This window comes from Hemibagrus wyckioides, linkage group LG08 (assembly GCF_019097595.1).
Source record: "Hemibagrus wyckioides isolate EC202008001 linkage group LG08, SWU_Hwy_1.0, whole genome shotgun sequence".
Classification (NCBI taxonomy): Eukaryota; Metazoa; Chordata; class Actinopteri; order Siluriformes; family Bagridae; genus Hemibagrus; species Hemibagrus wyckioides.
This window is the reverse complement of record NC_080717.1, coordinates 22,100,904-22,124,544: the sequence shown is the minus strand read 5'-3', so window position 1 is coordinate 22,124,544 and position 23,641 is coordinate 22,100,904. Positions and strand designations below refer to the sequence as shown.

General features: G+C 39.1%; 3 protein-coding genes across 4 annotated transcripts; all 3 read left to right on the top strand.

The window, feature by feature from the left end:
- Positions 1–6,339: 6,339 nt before the first annotated feature.
- gtse1 (G-2 and S-phase expressed 1) lies at positions 6,340–12,154 on the top strand. 2 transcript variants are annotated; one of them, XM_058396263.1, is made up of 12 exons: positions 6,340–6,495; positions 6,753–6,802; positions 6,931–6,988; positions 7,281–7,911; positions 8,178–8,339; positions 8,451–8,589; positions 9,221–9,610; positions 9,705–9,771; positions 9,877–10,110; positions 10,725–11,004; positions 11,528–11,644; positions 11,803–12,154. In XM_058396263.1, exons 2-12 carry the CDS (start codon positions 6,781–6,783, stop codon positions 11,899–11,901), a joined length of 2,199 nt encoding a protein of 732 aa, XP_058252246.1. In that variant the 5' UTR covers positions 6,340–6,495; positions 6,753–6,780; the 3' UTR covers positions 11,902–12,154. The 2 variants fall into 2 exon arrangements, with proteins under 2 accessions (XP_058252246.1, XP_058252245.1); XM_058396262.1 differs by having other exon boundaries at positions 8,451–8,595; positions 11,803–12,153.
- Positions 12,155–13,226: 1,072 nt separating this feature from the next.
- On the top strand, positions 13,227–18,101 carry actr6 (actin related protein 6). The gene is made up of 12 exons (XM_058396215.1): positions 13,227–13,280; positions 13,367–13,466; positions 13,558–13,675; positions 13,762–13,830; positions 14,967–15,090; positions 15,681–15,816; positions 15,902–15,958; positions 16,678–16,776; positions 16,891–16,969; positions 17,124–17,295; positions 17,633–17,771; positions 17,861–18,101. The coding sequence occupies exons 2-12, from the start codon at positions 13,399–13,401 to the stop codon at positions 17,988–17,990; spliced, it is 1,191 nt and encodes a 396-aa protein (XP_058252198.1). The 5' UTR covers positions 13,227–13,280; positions 13,367–13,398; the 3' UTR covers positions 17,991–18,101.
- Positions 18,102–18,223: 122 nt separating this feature from the next.
- On the top strand, positions 18,224–22,627 carry sycp3 (synaptonemal complex protein 3). The gene is made up of 8 exons (XM_058396216.1): positions 18,224–19,938; positions 20,067–20,145; positions 20,235–20,269; positions 20,369–20,486; positions 21,566–21,665; positions 21,879–21,977; positions 22,060–22,164; positions 22,251–22,627. Exons 1-8 carry the CDS (start codon positions 19,806–19,808, stop codon positions 22,302–22,304), a joined length of 723 nt encoding a protein of 240 aa, XP_058252199.1. The 5' UTR covers positions 18,224–19,805; the 3' UTR covers positions 22,305–22,627.
- Positions 22,628–23,641: the final 1,014 nt, after the last annotated feature.

Here is a 23,641-nt window from a genome sequence, read left to right as displayed (position 1 = left end):
GTCTCTGCTGGATGTGTTCTTCATTCAACACAAAGGATAGTGTGGTCGTAAAATAAGGACATGACAAAATCAGCACGGAGTATGCAAAGATGTACTCAAAATACATCACTGGGTTCATGACACCATCTGCAGCTTTTGCATACTGAAATACATTTTTAACAGCAACATTAGATTGATAATGAACTTTGATGCTGATTGTTTCTTATAAAGTAATTCTATGTGAATTCATTATGTACAGCATGGTGGTGCCTAAAGAAATCCAGCTTAGGGGCAGCTGAATGGTAAAAGTAGTTAATGTAACAAAAATAAATTTATTGTGCAAGATCCCACCTGATGATAAGCTTATGAAGGAAAACAGAAGTTGAAAAATACACAATATATTACCTGAAAATCTTATGTGGTTCAGGAACAACAAACTCGTAAACCAAACCTTTAAAATGGTGAGCACTAAAATGGAATTCTACCCAACTTATCCAAATATCAAATCAAAGTTTGCAACAGTGGTAGAACAAATAAAATATGTTTTGTCTTGACCAGGCCGCTCTGTAGCTTGCTAACGGCAGATTTGCATATGTGCTGTGTGATTGATAGACTATAGACAGAGCCTATGGTGACTATAAACTCTCGACCAAGGATACAGCAGAATGGCTATGGTGACTGTAGACTGTCTACCAGTGACAGCGCAGAACTGTCCACGGTGTCTCGATCAATGACAGCGCAGAAGGTAGCTCTGCGGATGAGATCAAGGTGGTCATTGTGATGGTGAATAGCTGTTTTGTAGCATGCCGGTTGAGGAGCCTCTCTTGATGACAGAAGTCCCACACTATCTTGAGGTAAATTTTTGGTAGAGGAATGTCTGCTTTACACAGGACTGGGTCCTCCATCATAATCTGGGGTTGAATTTTTTCGTATGCCTTTAAGATTGTGCTCATTTCTGAGCTGCTGCAGGATGCTTGAGGTGATCGCAATTACAGCAGTTTCACCAGTACGTACATCAGCCTGTTGTACTGAGGACTGGTGTCTTGTTGAGCTGCCGCATTGCGCTTAGTCATCTTTAACCTCTAGATGACAGCAGCGTTAACAAGATCATCCCGTTTTGTCTGACAGTAGAGGGTGTTAACCCAGTGTGTCCTGTACAGCTGATTAAACTTCTGTGGCTGTTGATCATGTTCCTCCACTGCATTCCAGGCTCCAGGGACCTTGCTCCTCTGGTTGTGTCAGTCCAATGTTCACCAGCAAGAAGCAGAAAATTTCTAGCCTTCAGAATACAATTCAAAATACAGGAGGTTCAAATGCATGCAGTCTTTTTTTTCTTTAAATTTATAGCAGCCAGTGTATTGTGATACTACGCTACTCACAAATGCTGGAGGGTAAACAGTGGCGGTGTCATGGCTGGTGAGAGTGATGTGGGATGAGGCGACATCCAGAATATCGTCTTATCTCCACATCGCTGTGGTATGCCTTGTTAGCCTTGCCTGTATCATGATGTCCAGACTGAACCACCTCTTCCTCAGGACCAGGTCCATCATTAATGAGGTCCTGGAGAGAGAAGAACCCAGATTCACCCATGCTCTGGCTGAAGAGGTAATGCAACCCATGCAGCTCCTTGGAAGGCACATCACTAAGGCCCTGAAATTTGCCTCCACAGTTTCTTCAAACAGCTGCTGACAGTGGGTATTGAGGCAGTCAATCAGCGGCGCAGCGTATACCCTGTGGTGCCGTCTTTTGCCAAACACTGCATCAGAGCTCATGTCCACATTCCACCATGCATTATCAGGTAAACCTGATAGGGCAGTGCTGCACAGTGGGGACCTGAACATAATGATAAAATGTATTAGAAAAACGACAAGGTCTCACATTTTATTTGTTACAAGTATACAAGAGCTTTGTGGAATCCCTCCATGCAGACATTTGTAGTAGGACATGTACACCTTGTTGATGGTTGTTGTATGTCACTCTATACATGTTCATGTCCGGTGGATCCTGGATGCACTCCAGGGATCACTGCTGACTTGCTCAAACCTTATCAGAGGCCTCTGAAAAAACACACAGTCCATACATTTATACAGTGTATTATGTTTACGCACTGGCTCCTTGTCTTGTTTTGTATATTGTACAAACAGTTGTCATATGTGATAGAGCATAGTAGGGCAAATAACAGTAGTGTATATCTGATTTTATATACATTGTTAACCTGTCTTATACTCTGTATATTGTGGTTTTTATTTCATTTTTCTGTATAGCATTGTCTTAATTAAAATAAATGTATTTTATGCCTGTACTTTTAGGGGTCACCAACAGCCAATACCAAATTCCTTGTGTGTGTAAAAACATACTTGGCCAGTAAACCTGATTCTGATCAATATACAGTACTTCTTGAACCTCTTTATCTACATACTTATGATGTGGGTCCGAGGTGTGTGTAAACATTTCCTTTTAGACGTATAGGCTTTCTGGATGATCTCCCTCTGCTCATCAGTAAATAGCTCTGGCCTGTTCTTTAAAGCTACTGATGGTAGCTCAGAGCTCCCACATCTCCTTAAAGGTTTAACTCTCAAAACCTCTGTGACCATAGATACTGTACATCCATGTTAGCCTCAATAAAAATGGAGACTTGTGGGAAGCTCTCTGCATATTGAGTGCGGTAGTGTTTCACCCACTGGTTCTCCATCACTGTGTGTTTACATTTGTCACCTCAGCTCTGTGCTTGTCAAGTATTCTGCAATCACATACAGGACATCAACTTAGTACAGTCAACAATAATATATCTGCTATTTTAATAGTGGGTATTATAAATTTTGCAAAGATTAAGACTGATAATAGCAAAACATGTACAGGATTTTTTAAAGCATGCTATAAAAACGCATAGACACTAAATGTAATATGATTACTATTTCATGTATGACAACATTTGAAACAAGCCAGTGGAACAGTGCATTTTCATATTGGCCAAATGGCATGACCAATTTTCCCCCAGACACTGCTGACATGCTGGTGCAGCGATCCTCTCTTCTACAAGGATCCTCTCTCTGTGGGCCAGGGCATTTGACTGATACAGCAAGTCCAGTGGAGGCATACGGAAGATCATCCTTGCGACCGTCCTTCACAAGCCTCTTTGGTATCTTTAGTATGGCCTGCTGGCAATTTTCAGGGGCATCTGGGTTCACAACACAGATTGGAGTCACCATCTTCAGTCATAGCCTATTGAAATACACTTTTAAATCATTAACAGCAACATTATTAGCCTGATGATGAACTTTTTATGAAACATTTTGACTGTTTCCTTATCAAATGGGGCCAAGAAACATCAAAGGCACAGCCAAGACGAAACAGCTGAAGCCAAGACAAAGTTTACGATGGGGAAGAAGCCCTCTTTAAGAACAATGTCTGTTTACTGAAAAATTTAATTAAAATTAAAGTAATTCTATATTGTGAACTCATTATGTACAGCATGGTGGAGCCTGTCACTACTCGATGTGTACCGGAAACATGATTTGTACTAGGCATGTGTGGAAATGTGTCTACTTCTGGTGTGAAGTATGACGAAATGATTTACGGCAGTTTATTTATATGACAAGCATTTATAATACTCTTAAAGTTATAATAAAACTCTTAAAGTGTTTCTGGTACGGATTGAATAGTGACAGTGCGTAAAGAATGGTAAAGTAGTAAATGAAACACAACAATAAAGTAGTGTGCAAGGTCCCATCTGTTCGTTTTATAATTATAATAATCGTATAAAGCAAAACAGGTTACTCTTTGATTACTCTTAAAAACAACATTATGAGATCGTTACCTGAAAATCTGTTGTTGTGCAGAAACGAAAGAAACTCACTTTAAAATAGTGAATGGTAAAATGTAATTCTACCCCAAATTTAACCAAATCTAAAAAGCAAAATATGCAACAGTGCTATAACAAACAAAATCTAACACCATTTTATCCTGACCACTCAGTTGTCGTCGCGCTCATTAAGGGCAGATTTGCATAGGTGCTGTGTGATTGGTGGTCTAGTCAGAATTTACTGCGACTGTAGACTCTTGACCAATCATACATCAGAGTGTCTACGGTGACTGTAGACTCTCGACCAATGACAGCACGGAACTGTCTACACTCAACGTAGAGTTCCACGCCGTAGAAACCACGCCCACTTCACTACGAGGCTCATTTAGCAGCAATTACCAATTTGCCAATTTGTGACGTTGTTGTGCACTGTCACTACTTGATCCGTACCGGAAACACGCTTTGTACTGCGCATGTGCAGAAATGCATCTACTTCTTTGAGTAGTATGACGAAATGATTTGCGGCAGTTTCGGGTATTTATAATATGCAGCACCAAAGCCGCATGGGTTTCCGCACATGCGCAGTACAAATTGTGTTTCCATTACGGATGTAGTAGTGACATGCATTAACGCGTATTCTGAGAACAGGCTCATTGGACACGTGCTCCGTGTAGTTTATCATTTACCTTAGGTATTTTGCTTGCTTCTCTGATTAATCTCCTGAACACCCGATCATTGAGTTTTGGTCTCCTCCAGGCGGATATGCTGTAGTCTTTCAGTTTATAAAAGTGTGTGTAATGATACTGCACAGGGTGTACTTAATATATATTTATTTCATTTTTAATTAAGCAAACCCTGAATTATTATTATTTTCCAGAATGGTCTCCAGCACGTGTTGTCATACTCCCAAAAACATCCCTATTTAACTTCTGCGAACACAATACATCGTTTATATTGAGAACACGTGACGCTTTAATTGCACTAATTAATACATCCATCCATCCATCTATTGCCTATACCCGCTTATTCCTAATTAGGGTCACGGGGGTCTGCTGGAGCCTATCCCAGCGCACATAGGGCGAAAGGCAGGGGTACACCCTGGACAGGTCGCCAGTCCATCGCAGGGCCCTAATTAATACATAATTATCTAATTATGTTACTGCTGGCAATTCGCTCCACACTTCAGTGTTAGGTTTTTTTTCTTGTGTGTGTAGATTTTTGAAATATTTTATATATTAAGTTTTAAAACAATGTGGAAATAGTTGTAGTGTATGTTGTTTCACTGGGAGGTCAAAGAACCAGTGCAGGAAGATTCAGTTACTCACTTAAATAACTACTCAAATAACACTTAACTCTTTCTATATTCGTATATGTCAGGAAAGTAGAATAATATGACTATATTCCTGAATAATAATCACTGTATGGATAAACATAAGTATAAAATATATATTTTCAGACTAACATAAGTCTGAAAATATGTACACATTTAATTACAGACTGACTGTGAATAGGGATAAACTGGTATTTTTATGTTTGGATCAATTTCGTTAGTTTGTTTAATTACTAACTTTTATGTTTAATATTCACTATGACACTAAGGTTTTGTATAAAAATTCATGTTTTTATGGAGATAAATAAAATAAATTAAAGTGAGTAAGTCAATGCTCTTCATGCAGGTAGAATCTGTAAGTGACTAAAAAGATGTTCTTAATAGTATTTATATATTTGGATATATATACTATTTGGAGGCCAAGTCAACACATCAAACTCGTTGTTGTGCTCATCAACCATTCCTGAATCATTTTTGCTTTGTGGCACGGCGCATTATCCTGCTGAAAGCAACTTCTTCAGCAATTTGAGCAACAGTAGCTTGTCTGTTGGATCAGATCACACAGGCCAGCATTCACTCACCACATGCATCACTGAGCCTTGGCCGCCCATGACCCTGTCTCTGGTTCACCACTGTTCCTTCCCTGGACCACTTTCGATAGATACTGACCACTGCTGACCGGGAACACCCCACAAGAGCTGCAGTTTTGGAGGTGCTCTGATCCATTCGTCTAGCCATCACAATTTGGCCCTTGTCAAACTCGCTCAAATCCTTATGCCTGCCCATTTTTCCTGCTTCTCATACATCAACTTTGAGGACAAAATGTTCACATACTGCCTAATACATCCCACCCACTAACAGGTGCCATGATGAGGAGATCATCAGTGTTATTCACTTCACCTCTCAGTGCTCATAATATTAAGGCTGATCAGTGTATGTATGTATATATGTAATTTTATTATATAAATATGAGATGGTAAAACTTTGTTCTTCTGTATTGTAGGCACGTCGTCTAACAAAAGTATATGAACAAACAAAAACAACCCAAGAAGGACATATTTGTATAACTAGTCTAAAACAAGGCAACATTTGTGTTAAATAACAGAGCACCGTTAGCTCTCATAAGATCTCCATTCACAGCGCTGCCGTGGACTGCTTGCGCAAGTGTGTGACTTCGACACTCTCACTTCCGGAAAGCTTTCTACACCAATAGGAGTACACCATTTAAGTCACGTGATCTTTTGAATTTATTCCGAGTACGAAATTTGAAACGAGTTCAGCGTTGTTTAGAAGGTGCCTGTGTTTGCAATAAGCTGAAATAATAGGGGATCTAAAAACAAGTTCTAAATTTGCATCGTGATTTTTGAAACACTCAAAACAACTGGTAAGATTTGGCTCTAACGCGGATAAAAGCCATTGTAATGCAGAGAGATTTTAGTTTATATATGTTCACTGTGTAGTGTGTTGGCTAGCTAGCTCGCTAGCTTTCTGTTCATCATGCTAATGGTAGCTTCCCTAAATCCCACAAACGCAGAACCATCCGTTATATAAACATGTTAATTCTAGTAATTTATGATATTGCTGTATTGTTCTCAAGCAGTATTTTATGCATCATTTAATTCTGATGTTTTTTATTTTAAGGACTTTGGACCTTTTTTATTTGTTGACGATGGCTTCGACAGCCGGTGAAGGTAACTCAATTCATATATAACAAAGATGTGCATTCTGCTTAAATAAAAAAATAAACGTCTTCACCCTTCATGAAAGCAAACTATGTGATTTGATGTTTTTAATTTACTACTTCTTTTATTTCTTATAGATTTTTACTTATTGTCTGAAGAGAAGTTTGAATTTGAAGTATCACTGTCACCAGCAAGGTGTGTTGCCCTTTGGTCTTGTTCATTGAAGCACTGCACTGATGTATGTAGGGAAGCACAGATCAAACCTTTTCCTTAGTAAAGGCTAATAGTGATTAGAGACCAATCAGGGATCAGTTCAGTGTTTCTGTTGCCTAAAGAACAGTTTGTGTCACTGTAGACCACCAGTGGATTGGACTGAAAAAAGGTTACATCTGATCATTATTAATACAATGCTCAAAATTCACTAGAAATATTGTGCCTCTGTGTTCACATAAATCAAAGGTGCTTTCGAAAATATCTTTTGTTTCAGTTCTAAAGGAGATGATGATGTTGATGATGAAGTCTTCTTAGGCCCTGTAACACAAAAGGAGAGATGTATTTCCCATGGAATGGTGACTGAAATGAAAGAGAGTGTGAGCAGCGGGCCATCTTTAGGTGAGGAGCCCAGCTGGAGCCCTCTGCTTGAGGAGAAGTTTGATGAAATTCGCAAAGAAGCTCATCTTTTAGCTAGCCACCTTGAGAGAACTCTTCCTGAGCCTGTTGCAAAGGACCTTACGGCTGCTTCCAGTTTGTCTGAAGATGCAGAAAAGTTTGAGATGGATTCCACGGCCAAACTCGGCATGTTCAAATCGGCTGATGCACTAAGCCCTATTAAGAGAGAAACATTTTGTGTCCAGGACAGCCCCATGAAACAGCTTCCACCCGCCATCCAGAGACGACTGCAGAAGTCTAGCAATATATCTGCAGGCAAACCAGGTCTCAGCACCTCTAGCCCTTTAAGAACTACTGACACTCAACCTAAATTGGTTCCAAGAGGGAAAAGTCTTTTGCACAGTGGTGGAGTGCTACCTAACAAACCCACAGCCATGGGGAACTCTCGACTTTCCTCGGGCGCTCGACCAGTGCTGGCTAGCAAAAATCGGCTTCCTCCTCCAAGCAAAGTAGGCCAATTTTCTGCCTCCATCATCTCAAATACAAGTTCATAGAAACATAAGAACATTGTGTTATATATATATATATATATATATATATATATATATATATATATATATATATATATATATATATATATATATATATATATATAACAACACAAAGTCACAAAGTATACTACTGATACTGATAGATTGCATTATCAGATTGCAGATCTGTGCTTTATATCTTTTTTTTTCTTTTTTTTTCTCTTCTTTCTTTCTTAATGTATTAGAGTTGTTTTGGCCTGAAGCGTAGTCCTGGTAGTAGAGACACAAGCAGAGCAGGCTCTGCTGAAGACCTGCTCTCTGATACAACTAGTATAACCTCTGATGTGAGTGATTCTTCCTTCAACACAAGTCTTCCAGTCAAGAGAGGCCTTCCAGCCCCCAGCAAGGTAAAACACATTCATTATATAATTTTAAAATTGCAACTGATGTTAAATGTCAAATAGATTATTGGCAGATAAATAATGTTTGGGGAATTCCTGCTTTTCTTTGTTCTTTAGACTGAACTAAGAGGTGGTGCACCTCTTCGTAAAATTCCTACACTACCTAACAGGAGAGTGGGCGACCGAAGCCGGAATACTTCCTCCTCGTCCTCTTCTGTGTCTAGTATCAACTCAAGCCTGTCTGTCTCTCCAACTGGTAAATGTGAGTTTTAATGATGCAATTGATATTTGCTGTTTTAGATCTAAACAGTGATAATGCTCTAATTTTAAGAAGTCATGCAATTTGTATCACTGTTACTAACCAATTTTCTAAGCAATACACCGCTTCTGCTGCCATCTAAAATAAAGTTACTCAAATTTGCCCCCATTTTTAGACAACTTCAGACATATTTAATGTCTTTTGGGTAGCTTTGTCAAATAACCTTTTTCTATTATAACTATGATTTCTCATATTTGACAGGCTTGAGGATTTTTTTTTTTTAACTTTTGCTTGTCTGTTTTTGGGTCACTGTGTTAGTGTTCTGGATTGAATATTTGATATGTAAAAAAAAAAAACCCATAGCAATGTAGCCTACTAGTTTTTTGATTATCACTCAGTTAGATCAAGAGTGTTCCAATAAATTGTGCTTATTTTACTCAGAAAGGAGCAGCTTACCATTTCTGGTAAATATAACTTAAAATGCTGCAACTTCATGAGAATTACTTAGATTTGGGTTGCTTAAAAGGTATAATGCAATGGTAGATTGTAAAAAAAAAAAAAAATTGCCTGTATATATTTAACACTGCACAAGGTTAAAGTTGAATATTCTACAAACCTCTCCATGCAGGCAAACTCAATTCCTCCTTGAATGCCAGCATCAGTGGCCGAATTTCCAGTAGTGGCAGCCGGCTTCCCAGTTCCACCCGCAAGTCAGGAATCATCGGCAAACCTCTGGAAGCCTCTTCTGGAAGAACAGCATCCTTCTCCACGCATGGAAGGAAAGGATCCGAGCCTGTTCCTAGACCGGTCAAGGCCACACCTATGGGGAGAACAGAGACTGGACCTTCTGTTCAGCACCAAACACCAGCTAAGAGGACTATAGAGAGGACCACCTCTGTACCTAGCATATCTACACTTGCTGCTAAAACTGGAATTACTGTTAAGGTGAACTCTAACTTAAAATCATTCGTGGCACCAACTCCAACGAACTCTCTGAAAGGAGTACGAAGATCTGAAGGTAAGAAACGGAAACGCTTGTGTCTCATCAGACTTAAATTTGAAACTCAAAGCAGATTGAATTAACTATGTCTTTATGTGATCAAATGAATTAGTTGCGTCACCTGATGTTCCACGAATTATGAAACCGAAAAGACTGATGTCAGCTTGCAGTGTGGACAGGTAATGCAGCATTCTGCTACATAACTAAATAATTGCAAACTTATAAATGAGAGTGAGGATGAAGTGCTTACTCCGTATGAGTCACTGTTCATCATTTCTATTTAGTGGCTCACAGAGACTTGCTCCTCCTACACCTCATGGCCTCCAGACAATTTCAGGTGCAACTGAAAAGCCACTGCAGTCTAAACTGCGACGTCCATCTGCTCTACCTACACCTGTGAGTCGCCGTGTGTCTGGCATCCCCATGCTGACACCCAAAAGTGTGCCTCGCCTCAACAAAACATCCCATACCCCAGAGCCACAGACACCAGCTTCCAGCTCAGGGATTCATCGTGCTAGGTAATGTGATTTTTATAAGCATTTTGCTGCCAATGAAGATTTTATGGTGCCATTGGGAAGACCAGAAACAGTGCAACTTGAATTTAGGTTTTAAGGTTAGTGTGAGTGTTTATAAGTTATAAAGGCGGGGGTTGGATTGTACTTTATTTGCAAGGTAGATAAGCTTTGATAAGGTATACTTGTCATTTTATACTGATTAATAGTTGTTTTTTTTTTGCTGTCTTTGTGACACTGATGTCAGAATGTGAAAATGGGCACTCTAAGAAACAACAGTTTACAAAAATTGTATTCTGTGTGCATGCTGACTGATCTCAAAGTGAATTTTCTGTGTGTTTCGGTGCATCGTAGCATGGGATTCATCCTTAACAAATTATTCCAGTCATAAACTGTAGCACATCACCATATTCCATATATTGCAAGGCAGGTTGCTAGATTGATCAGTATGTGGCAGTTTCATCATAGGATGCTATTTCTGTCCATATAATTACATCTTTAGTCCAACAACAAAACATTATAAATCTAGATTTTAAGAAAATGTTAATTTGTATTCTCAGTACTGTTATGTAGCATGGCTGTAAATGGATGACTCACTGTATCTGTAACCTTTCTTTTAGCCCAGTTTATCTGAAGCAGAGTGAGCAGCAGCAAGTAGTTGAGCAAGCAGTGCCAAAGGAGGACTCATCTGCTCCGGCTGAGTTTAAGCCCTGCTCTCTGGTCTTTACTCTAGAGGATGAGTGTGAGAGACCCACTGCTTGTCAGCCTGCAGCAGTGGAGTCTTCCAAACCATCCCCAGATGAACTGGAGCCTCATCCTCCCATCCCAGAATGTCCATCTCTTACAAAGTCAGAGGAAATCCTACAAAATCATCAGCTGAAGAAGGCAGAAACACAGGAGGTCAGTTTGAGGGTTGACTGGGTAGGTTGAGTTCATTGAATGGAACAGCATTCTTTGAGCTGACCCTTGAGTTGACTCTTGAGTTGACTCTTGTCCTACAACTCAGATTTGAGACTGCATATGTTATATTAACACAATATACCTGATATTTACTGTTTGTTGTCTGATGTATCTTCATGGAGCTAGATGAAATGGGATTTTTCACCTATTATATCAGTTTACAGTAATTACAACGTTTTATTTCTTGGAATTCATCCATGCTAAAGCAGACAGTAGAAGTAACTTGACCTGAGATTGTAGTAAAAAAAAAATATTGCTCTTCCAGAATAACACACACACACTTGGTTTGGCACAAAATGAATGAACCAATAAATGTTTTTACAATATTAAAATATCTAATGGCAGCAAGACATTCTGCTAGTATTGAATGATCTAGAACTAAAATAAAATAGTCTTTATGACTTGCTTTGGTTCTGCATCATCAACAGATATTGATTTGAAGTTGTGGGTCTCTTTTCTTAAGGTGCTACTTGTGGATGCACCTGCTCCTGTTTTAAAGCCTGAAGAGAAGGTACTCATTGACCTTTCCAACACCCCTGACCTGATCAAAACCATTCCCAGTAAGGCTTTTTGTGGCCAGGTAAGAGATCAACTAAGTGTCTTCAGCTTCATTTCATTGTGTTTTTGTTTTAAGATGGTGTTTTTGCTCACAGTATTGATGAGACATGTCTAAATTTTCATAAGCCATAGAATGCATCACAGACTTGATTTTTTTTTTCCCCCCATTGCATTTTCCAGCTAATTGATTTGAGCTCACCTCTTATAAAATGGAGTCCAGATGGAAAGAAGGAAAACCCTGTAAAGGAAGCTCCTCCACTTATTAACTTGTCCTTCTAAAGAACCTGCATTGCCAAGTGAACAAATCCAAGAAAAATAAAACTACATCTGCAGAAACACTGTCATGAAAAGGATGTGAGGACAGCTATGAAGATCTAGTAATAATGTCAATTTTATTCATGCGGTTGATTGTGCTGTGATTTGTGTTATCCTGGAACTTGTCAGTGTTACTGTTTAGAGTAATTTACTTTTGAATGTTTGTCTTTGTTAGTCTGTTTTTTCTCCTGTAAGGTACAAATAAAATATCTAAACTATAAGTGCAGTGAGTTTTTACACTGTTGACATACTTTTACCATGCAAAGAAATGCCAGGCTGGCCAGGTTTGGTCCTGAGCTGCTGTCTGGGTGGAGTTTAAACAACTGTGTCTGTGTGACCCTAGGGCCTAGGCTTTCCAGTTTGTGTGTGTGTGTGTGTGTGTGTGTGTGTGTACCGATCAGGCATAACATTCTGAGCAGTGACAGGTCAAGTGAATAACACTGATTGTCTCCTCATCATGGCACCTGTTAATGGGTGGGATATATTTGGCAGCAAGTGAACATTTTGTCCTCAAACTTGATGTTAGAAGCAGGAAAAATGTGCAAGCAAAAGGATTTGAGTGAGTTTAATGAAGGCCCAAATTGTGATGGCTAGACGACTGGATCAGAGCATCTCCCAAACTGCAGCTCTTGTGGGGTGTTCCCGGTCAGCATTGGTCAGTATCTATCAAAAGTGGTCCAAGGAAGTAACAATGGTGAACAGGCGATGGTCATAGCTGGCCAAGGCTTTTTGATGCACGTTGGGGAGTGAAGGCTGGCCTCTGTGGACTGATCCAACAGACGAGCTACTGTTGCTCAAATGTGCACAACAACGACTTTGAGGTCCGATCCATCAAGGCCAAACCTTGCAACTCGCAGGACTTATAGAATCTGCTGCTAATATGTTGGTGCCACAGCACACCTTCAAGAATCTTGTGGAGTCCATGCCTCATCGGGTCAGGGCTGTTTTGGCAGCAAAAAGGGGGGCCAACACAATATTAGGCCGGTGATCATAATGTTATGGCTGATTGGTGTATACTGCCTTGAAATGATTTCACCTAGTGCCAGATCCACAGTTACTGAAGAATAACTATGAGTTTGGTTAGAGGCTAGAGAGCATTGACATTTTGTTTTGTTAGCCACAACCATTAACCATCATATAATACTAGTTTTTAGCATAGCATAGTGTAGTTTTAGTTTAGTAACTAATTCGAATTAAACGGGTTCAAACCCAATTCCGAGCTGCGTCCTGGGAAGCAATAACCAACGTTCACCTCCAGTCCTGTAAGGGGCGCTTAATATTAGGTTTCGCAGATAATAATGTACAGAGAGAAGAAGACCTGAACAGAACGCACCAGACGCACAGTAACGACAAAACACAAATATGTAAAAAAAAAAATTTGTCTAAGTGTTAATAGTAACACTGTGTGTTGTGCCATTGTTTCTGGAAGATTTAATCCGATTTATCGGGTCAGCCACAGCGATGAGAACCCTCGTCCTGGACAATGGGGCTTACACGGCTAAGATTGGATACAGCCATGAGAAAGTCAGGTGTGTTTACTTTCATCACCGCGTTGTTCTTAATGCAGATGAACAGTGTTTTAGCTGGATGGATAATAAAGATATTTTTCTCCCTCCTCAGTGTTATTCCTAATTGTCAGTTCCGCTCCAAGTCTCTGAGACTAAAAACCTTCACGGCAAATCAACTGGATGAAATCAAAGACCCGTCTGGACTCTTTTATATTCTTCCCTTTCAGAAGGTAATGTTTAATGTAATAATTACACTTTCAGCCCGGAAACCCGTGCGCTTTTCAAAACATATTGTGCTTATATTTGTTTATTTTAGGGTTATCTCGTGAACTGGGATGTGCAACGGAAAGTGTGGGATCAGCTGTTTGGAAAAGAAATGTTCAAGGTACTTAAAGGGTACAATTGTATTATTCTTAATGATACACCGATCAGGCATAACATTATGAACACTGACAGGTGCCGTGAATAACACTGATTATCTCCTCATCATGGCACCTAGTGGGTGGGATATATTAGGGAACATTTTATCCTCAGAGTTGAAGTGTTAGAAGCAGGGAAGTTTAAGGATTTGAGCGAGTTTAATGAAGGCCCAAATTGTGATGGCTAGATGACTGGATCAGAGCATCTCCAAAACTGCAGCTCTTGGGGAGTGTTCCCAGTCTGCAGTGGTCAGTATCTAACAAAAGTGGTCCAAGGAAGTAACAGTGGTGAACCGGCGACAGAGTCATGGGCGGTCAAGGCTCATAGATGCACGTGGTGAGCAGAGGCTGGACCGTGTGATCCGATCCAACAGACGAGCTACTGTTGGTCAAATTGTTAAGGCTGGTTCTGATAGAAAGGTGTCAGAATACACAGTGCAGGACGGGTCAGGGCTGTTTTGGCAGTGAACACATTATTAGGTGGTCATAATGTTATGCTTGATCAGTGTATGTGTTGTGAACAGATTAGAATGTCACTGTTACCTCAAGTGGCGCATGGCGTAAATTATATTTTAAGTAAATTGTTTACTTTAATAATGTACAGTCCCTGATTAATCATCATCCTGCCATGAATAACAGTATTAAGGCAAATGTCCTGTACTATATTTGTGGCATACTGTTTCATGTTGACCCCAACTATTGGGCATGGTTCTTAGTGTCTCAGCAAATGTCTCTTTCCTTGTGATGTTCTCTCATTTACTCCAATGCCATGTCTTCCTTAAGTAAGGAAAATAATCTCTCTATATCTGTGCTACATCTCTTTATAAAATATTGAAAAGGCTGACTCAGGTCAGTACAAGCTGTTCTGCACATACACTATATTGCCAAACGTTTTGGGACACCCCTCCAAATCATTATATTCAGGGGTTGGGCTTGGCCCCTTAGTTCCAGTGAAAGGAACTCTTAATGCTTCAGCATACAAATACATTTTGGACAATTTCATGCACCCAACTTTGTGGGAATAGTTTGGGGATGACCCCTTCTGGCAATATGGTGTATGTAATTTTCTTTGCAGTGATTTTTCTATGTTTTTTTTTTGCAGGTGGACTTTGCTAATAGCAACATTATTATAACTGAGCCCTACTTCAACTTCACCTCAATTCAAGAATCTATGAATGAAATTTTGTTTGAAGAGTACCAGTTTCAAGCAGCTCTTCGAATCAATGGTGCGTTAAAGTATGAAATTGTAAATATAATTTAAACACTACCCTGATACTGAGGGATTCAGTTTAGGCTAAATGCCAGGAACATCATCATCAAAAGGAACTATAATAGACATAGAATATCAACAGGATGATCGCATTGTGGCTGGCATTGTGGATAGTGTTACTGTTGCTTCTAGCCATCTACAGTCAGCATGTGAACATTGTATTAAGAAGATGTATAATGAAGATTAGTATACAGCTGAATGTTCACTGCTTGCAAAAGACTTGAGTACCAGTGATTTTAACTAATGATACTCCTGCCTAATTTAACTTGTTTTTTTGCACATTTACATGTTTAATATTTATATATTAACTTTTAATATTAATATTTTTATTATCAGCCAGCTTCACTATTCTTACTAATTGATTGACTGAATACATTGGTATTTTATCTAATGCTGAAAATAGCTCAGTAAACTGCTTAAATGAAGTTGAACAACATCTGTAAACTGCTCTTCACATCACTTCTTGACTACAAAAGCTAGTAAAGCTCCTGAGGTGTGCACGATTTATTATGAGATTACAAATCTACATAATGTGCCCTGTTTCAGCTGGATCTTTGAGTGCTCACAAACACTTCAATGAGTACAGTTCAGAGTTGTGTTGCATCGTGGTGGATAGTGGCTTCTCCTTCACACACATTGTCCCTTATTGTAGGGGAAGGAAGATGAAGGATGGCATTTGCAGGTCAGGTGATTACTTGATTCAGAGAGAAAATTAAAAAATGTATGTGTTCGGCTATGAGGTTCACAAGTTGCTTTTGGTTCCACAGAATGAACGTAGGTGGAAAACTCCTCACCAACCACTTAAAAGAGATCATCTCATACAGGTAAGGATGTAGTGATGATCACAATGTCTAATAATATATACACCGATCAGGCATAGCATTATGAGCAGTGACGGGTGAAGTGAATAACACTGATTATCTCCTCATCATGGCACCTGTTAGTGGGTGGGATATATTAGGCAGCAAGTGAACATTTTGTCCTCAAAGTTGATGCGTTAGAAGCAGGAAAATTTGGCAAGTGTAAAGGATTTGACAAGGGCCGGTGTGATGGCTAGATGACTGGATCAGAGCGTGGGTCAGGGCTGGTTTGGGAGCAAAAGGGGGACCAACACAATATTAAGCAGGTGATCATAATGTTAATAGTGTCGATACAGAAAGCATAAACATATTGTTTGACCATCATATAATAATTATTTTTATTGACACAGCACCAAGGTTGATTTAAATAATACAACTTTACTACAAAATTGTTGTCAAAATATCAGTACAACACCAGTATACACAGTGATGTAACACAAATACAAGACATGCGCAGCTGAGAAATTGGCCCACCAATGCAGTGACAGTTGAACAGTAACTAATAAATGTAATAAACTAATAAATGTAACTTAAATGCATTTAAACATAAACAGAACAGCTTATTACTCTTTAGCCTTATCGTGGTTGCAAATTGGCTGCAGCTATAGGTGATAAATATTGTTAATAAATTCCTTGTGACTCTACATGTGACCTTGGGCTGTTGTGTTTCATTTCTTTTAAAGGCAGTTGCATGTGATGGATGAGACATATGTGATCAATCAAGTAAAGGAGGATGTGTGCTATGTCTCACAGGACTTTTACAAAGACATGCAGATTGCTCAGTAAGCTTAAGTGTTGATTATAATTATTGTTATTATTATTGTCTATTATGCGAAATTACAGATCTGTTATTATGAATTCTGTAAACTTTAAGCATTGCCGTTTATTTTCTGTAGGCTGAAAGGAGAGGAAAATCTGGTAATGAGAGACTATGTGCTACCCGACTTTAGTTCCATCAAAAAGGGCTTCTGTAAGGTATGAAATTGCATCAAATATATGTGCTTTTCCTTTCTAGGCATCTGCTTTCTGGATGTTTTTGTTTTCCACATTAATTATTTAAAGAGATATTAAACTGCTTTTTGACCTGATCTTGGAAAGCAGTATAAGTTCTTGTTCTTTCGTATTACAGCCTCGAGAGGAAATGAATTTCACAGGGAAGTATAAAACTGGAGAGCAGATACTGCGGCTCACAAACGAGAGATTCGCTGTTCCAGAGATGCTTTTCCACCCATCAGATATCGGCATACAGGAAATGGGCATACCAGAAGCAATAGTCAACTCCATCAGCAAAATGCCAGAAGGTAGAGTAGGCTTGCGTTACCCAACACCATAGGGTAATATTGGATTATATAATTTCTAACAATTTAACACCTCAGTCAAGCTTCAATCAATTAACAGTGATATTTTCATAATGTTTCAATAAGTACATTTGAACATTTCCCTCTGCCTGATTCATCATTTTGTTAACAAGAAACCAGACGTTATTTTCAGGAGTCACGGAAGTATCTCGCATCACCCCCTCCAAACACGATATTTATCTATTCGACTAATTGTGATTTGGCGAATATTGTGGGACATGGTATAAAATTCATCTGCACATGCTCCAGACCCCCTAATATATTATTTTCTTAATTTCAGAAATGCAGCCTCATTTCTTCAAGAACATTGTCCTAACAGGTGGCAACACCTTGTTTCCGGGCTACAGGGATCGTGTGTATAAAGAAGTTCGTGCACTCACACCTAGTGAATTTGATGTTTCTGTAATACAGCCACAAAAGTAAGTGTACATTGCAGTGTGCTGTGATGTACTGTGATCTGTTCGAAATTTTCGTTGTCTTTGGATTGAAATGTGTCTTCTTTTTCCAGTCCAATCTGCTATCCTTGGATGGGAGGAAAGCTCTTAGCAGAAAATCCAGACTTTGAGGATATGGTGGTAACACGAGAGGATTATGAAGAAAATGGACATTACGTATGTGAGGAGAAGTTTGACATATGATCTGGCAAAAGCAATTATTTAATGTCATCCGTCATGGTTTTTGGAATATTGCAATTATTTTTTACATATTTTTTTATACTGTGTTGAAAATAAACCTGACTTCATAATTGAGAGTTTTATCTTTTCAAGGCTTGTTTGAAATGTATAAGGTCTAATGTTGGTGGATGTGGTGGTGATGAGGATAATGATGGTGACACCGAGAAAAACACTTTTATTGCAAAAGTGTTAAATAATTTTTTTTATTTTATTTTTTTTACCGAGAAGGCAGTTATATTGCTATTTATATTATAATGAGTATTATTTTTGTTGGGTTTCCAAACCTGAATCCTATGCTCTAGTGTAAATGCAGCTTCATGGTCTATATCTTACACGAAATCACCTGGGTTGCCAGATTTGATACACGAGACAAAGTTCGTTTTACATCTATTACCAGTACGTTAAGTTGATATAAATGTTTATATTTACACACACACACACACATCTCGTCACCCACAGCTTATGTTATGAGAGTGAGTTGAAGAGGTAAACAGTATAACAGAGGACCTGGCAACAGAGTTAACTGGTACAAGCGGGAACGCTCACTTTCCACACAGACCCCGTCTGAGGTAAAATCTGAGGTATAAAAAAAATCTGCCGTGTTGTGTAAATTAGTCAGCTATAATAATTGTGGTAATTATTTTGTATTAACTGTATTTAACCAGCTGCCAGCTAAGTAGTTAATGTAATACTCACAAATACATGCCATTTAGTTGGCGTTTAGCATCTAGCTAACGTAAATGGGAAAACATTCAGTGACAAGTAATAGCTGCGTTTTAGCGGAAGAAAAAAAAAAACCTAGCTAAAGTGGCTTTAGGTAGTTAAAATGTATTTAAACATGTAACAGAAGTAATGTCATATTACCTCCGCCCTGAAACATTAATGTTGTTTATATTGAAATATTTGTGATATGATGAGTGATCCTGGTGCTACTTTGTTGGCTAGTGCTCCATTTTCTTTATTCTTCTGCAGTGTACACCGATCAGGCATAACATTATGAACACTAACAGGTGAATTGAATAACATTGAACATCTCATCATGGCACCTGTTAGGGGGTGGGCAGCAAGTGAACATTTTTGTCCTCAAAGTTGAAGTGTTAGAAGCAGGAAAAATGGGCAAGTTTAAGGATTTGAGCGAGTTTGACAAAGGGCCAAATTGTGATGTCTAGACGACTGGATCAGAGCATCTCCAAAACTGCAGCTCTTGTGGGGTGTTCCCGCTCTGCAGTGGTCACTATCTATCAAAAGTGGTCCAAGGAAGGAACAGTGGTGAATCGGTGACAGGGTCATGGGCGGTCAAGGCTCATTGATGCACGTGGGGAGTGAAGGCTGGTCCGTGTGATCCGATCCAACAGACGAGCTACTGTTGCTCAAATTACTGAAGAAGTTAATGCTGGTTCTGATAGAAAGGGGTCAGAATACACAGTGCATGACGGGTCAGGGCTGTATTAGCAGCAAAAGGGGGACCAACACAATATTAGGCATAATGTTTTGCCTGGTCTGTGTATGATTACCATTCAGTCACAGGGGCACAATTCAAAACATATGGGATCTTAAAATATAATATCGCCTAAAAAATACTTACCAGATTCCAGTGATGTTCGATATAATTCTCATGATATATTCAACATAAAAGTAGTGCAGCAGTTGTGAGTTGTGGATTAGCAGGATATTGAGCAGAATGTAAATCTCTTGACTTTCATGTCAAGTTCACCTCACATAAAGCGACTTAGTTCTTTCTAACAAGTTGATGGTTAATCACTTGTTTATTTTAGCAAAATGGCATCCACAGGAAGAAAACAGAACAAGAAGTCCAAACAATCAGAAGACTCCTCACACCTTCAGGCTTTTGACTTTAAAATAGAAGTTGAAAAGAAGGGTCTTAGTGGCTCGGAGGATGAAGCGAGAGAAGGTGCCATCTATTTGTCTTGTTTATTGGTTGTATTTAATGACTTTGTAATTGTAAGGATAAATTAAACATGGTAAATTGCAGCAACATTAACTCTGTTGCTTTTAATCCAAGTATATTTTCATTGTTAGAAACGCCCATCATTGATAAGTCGGGTAAGAAAAGATCTGCAAGTACATTTGAGGAAAATGACCTTATTGTAGGCGTAGGGTGAGTTAGATATTTTTTTATTAGTAGTAGAGCTAAATCTTTGAGTAGAAATTTGCTGTTACACACACACACACACTTTTTTTCCACAGGAATGAAGTTCAGACAATGTTTGAAAAGTTTGGAGGTGAGGTCATTTAAAGTGAAAATCTGTGATTTTGCATTGTACTGTGCTTATGTATTTCAGCAGTGAATTTGTGTAATGTGTATTTGAATGTTCATGCAGCTGACATCAGCAAGGTAATGCAGGCTAAAAGGAAACGCCTGGAAGCTATCACCAAAAATTCACTGAAAGGCAGCAACCAGAAAATAGAGCAGCTGTGGAAGACCCAGCATGGCCAGAGGTATATGTGCACAATACTTAAAGCCTAGTCTACTGTATCTGTAGTGTTTGCACAAACACAACTACACTATATTGCCAAAAGATTTGGGATGTCTGCGTTTACATGCACTTGAATGTTAATTTGGAGTTGGCCCATCCCTTGCAGCTATAACAGCTTCAACTCTTCTGGGAAGGCTTTCCACAAGGTTTAGGAGTGTGTTTATCGGAATTTTTGACCATTCTTCTAGAAGCGCATTTGTGAGGTCAGGCACTGATGTTGGACGAGAAGGCCTGGCTCTCAGTCTCCGCTCTAATTCATCCCAAAGGTGTTCTATCGGGTTGAGGTCAGGACTCTGTGCAGTCCAGTCAAGTTCCTCCACACCAAACACTTATCCATGTCTTTATGGGCCTTACTTTGTGCACTGGTGTGCAGTCATGCTGGAACAGGTTGGGGTCATCCCCAAACTGTTCCCACAAAGTTGGGAGCATGAAATTGTCCAAAATGTCTTGGTATGCTGAAACATTAAGAGTTCCTTTCACTGGAACTAAGCTGTCAATCCCAACCCCTGAATTCAATTTGGAGGGGTGTCCCAAAACTTTTGGCAATATAGTGTATATCAGTGCCAATCCCTATATTGTTAGGAAAAAATGAAAACCCTTTTATTCAAAACTTATATAATGGAAGTATAATGGTAGTTGTTCATGTAATAAATGTTTCTGTTAATTCAAATGTATTCATGAATTTATTTCCAATTCTTTATAATTCATTCTTTCATAGATGAGGCAGCTTCTTTAGAATTTGTATTTACTGTTTGTGTAGGCTTGTGGGTGGCATGGTTTCTGTCACACAGCTCTGTGCTGCTTGGATCTTGAGTTTGGCAGTGTAAAGTTCTACCCAAATCCTAAAAACCTACACTAAAGTGTGGGTGCATTATGCCCTATAATGGGCTGGCATCCATTCCAGGTTGTATGTCCACCTGCCAGCTCTGTGTATTCCAAGAAACTGACCAGCATAAAGAGCTTACTAGTGATGAGATGTCAGTTCTTCTCTGTCATAATGAACCACTGTGGTAGTATTTAAATATTTATTTGTCACCACAGGCAGAAGCTGACGCAGGAGTACTCCCAGCAGATGCTGTCAGTGCTGCGTCAGTGGGAGGCAGATGTTCAGAAATCTGAGGAGCAAGAGGAGAGACTGAATGTTCGTGCTCATTGAACATGGCATGAAAATCCCACAGCATTAAAAATAGTAAAGCTGAATCAAAACTAAAAAAAATGTTCAGTTTAGTTATTGGCTACTATATTATTTCCTTGCTAGAAAAATGCAGAATACTTTTGTAGTTTTCTGGGATATTGCTATTGGTGACATAGTACATGGTAAATTAATTAAAACTCGTCACTGTTATGTGCAAAGAATTTATTTCAGCAGCAGCAGAAGTTCTTCCAGCAAGCACGGGTTGTGCAAAGTCAAAAAATAAAAACTGTAAAAGAGCTGTATGAGCAGTTTGTAAAGGTATGATATTTCATATTAGTTCACAGAAATTTCAGAGTGTGTGTATTGCATATATTCTTTATGTTCCTGTATTTTCCAATAGAACATGGAGGAGATGGAGAAAAGTCAAGAAGCTTTCTTCCAGGGAGCACAGATGGAGTTGAAAAAGGAGATGGCTCTGCTGCAGAAAAAGATAATGATGGACACAGTGAGTATATTCACACATATTCTTAGAGTTTGTCTTAGCTTTTGAGGATTTCACATTGCTAATTTTGTTCTGCATTTTTCTTACAGCAACAACAGGAAATGGCCACTGTGAGGAAGTCCCTCCAGTCCATGCTGTTTTAACGTTTTGTTCATTTAGAAGACTTCTATAATGCTCATGGTGTCATTATAAATGTTTAGTATATGAAATGGATACAGTTATTTGGATGCAAGTGAATGAAAGTTTGTGTTCATAGTTGTTTTTGCCATTTTGTACATATAAATTTGTATAGATTGTTCTCAGATAAGAAAAAAAAACTTTTGAAAATATTCAGCAGTCAAGATCCCCAGTAAAAGTAGACACATATTACAAATGTATTTTTTCCTCGAAGATAGTGACATTTGAGCTGACAAGCAAAAGGTTTTGAAGCTGGAAATTTTTTTAATTGTAATTTTTTGAGACTGTATTAAAGACTGCATTGTTTATGCAAAATATTGTTGGATGTTTTTTATGGGTTATTCATGCTTTCAGGATTTGCAGAAATTTTGTGGTTATTTCTATCAGGAGTTCTTCATTTTTTTGCCTTCAGGGAGCCATTTAGTACAAATGTAAAAAAAAAAAAAAAAAAAAAAAAGCTATTCAAACATTATACACATTAGGTGAATATCCACCTTTTCATCCAAGGTATCATTTAATCCTCAACTATCCACCAAGAAATGATATATTCCTCAGATCAGGCTCCAGATCCACTGTGACTCTACTAACCAGAGTGAAGATTAACAAATGTTTAACCGTTGTTCAAAAAGATTAGCTTCTGCATTTATATAATCAGGTGTTGTTTTTCAGGGGTTAGGTTCGGCCCCTTAGTTCCAGTAAAAGGAACTCTTAATGCTTCAGACATTTTGGACAATTTCAGGCTCCCAACTTCATGGGAACAGTTTGGGGATGACCCCTTCCTGTTCCAACATGACTGCACAATAGTGCACAAAGCAAGGCCCATAAAGACATGGATGAGTGAGTTTGGTGTGGAGGAACTTGACTAGCCTGCACAACCCGAGTCCTGACCTCAACCTGATAGAACACCTTTAGAATGAATTAGATCGGAGACAGCGAGCCAGGCCAAAACTGGGATGTCTGCCTTTACACGCACGTGAACTTAGCAGCTGAAGCTGTAACAGCTTCAACTCTTCTGGGAAGCCTTTCCACAAGTTTTAGGAGTGTGTTGATGGGAATTTTTGACCATTCCACTAGAATTGCATTTTGTGAGGTCGGGCACTGATATTGGACGAGAAGGCCCCAGCTCGCAGTCTCCGCTCTAATTTATCCCAAAGGTGTTCTATCAGGTTGAGGTCAGGACTCCAGTTAGGTTCCTCCACACCAAACTCACTCATCCATGTCTTTATGGACCTTGCTTTGTGCACTGGTGCGCAGTCATCCCCATCCCCAAACTGTTCCCACAAAGTTGGGAGAAAGAAATTGT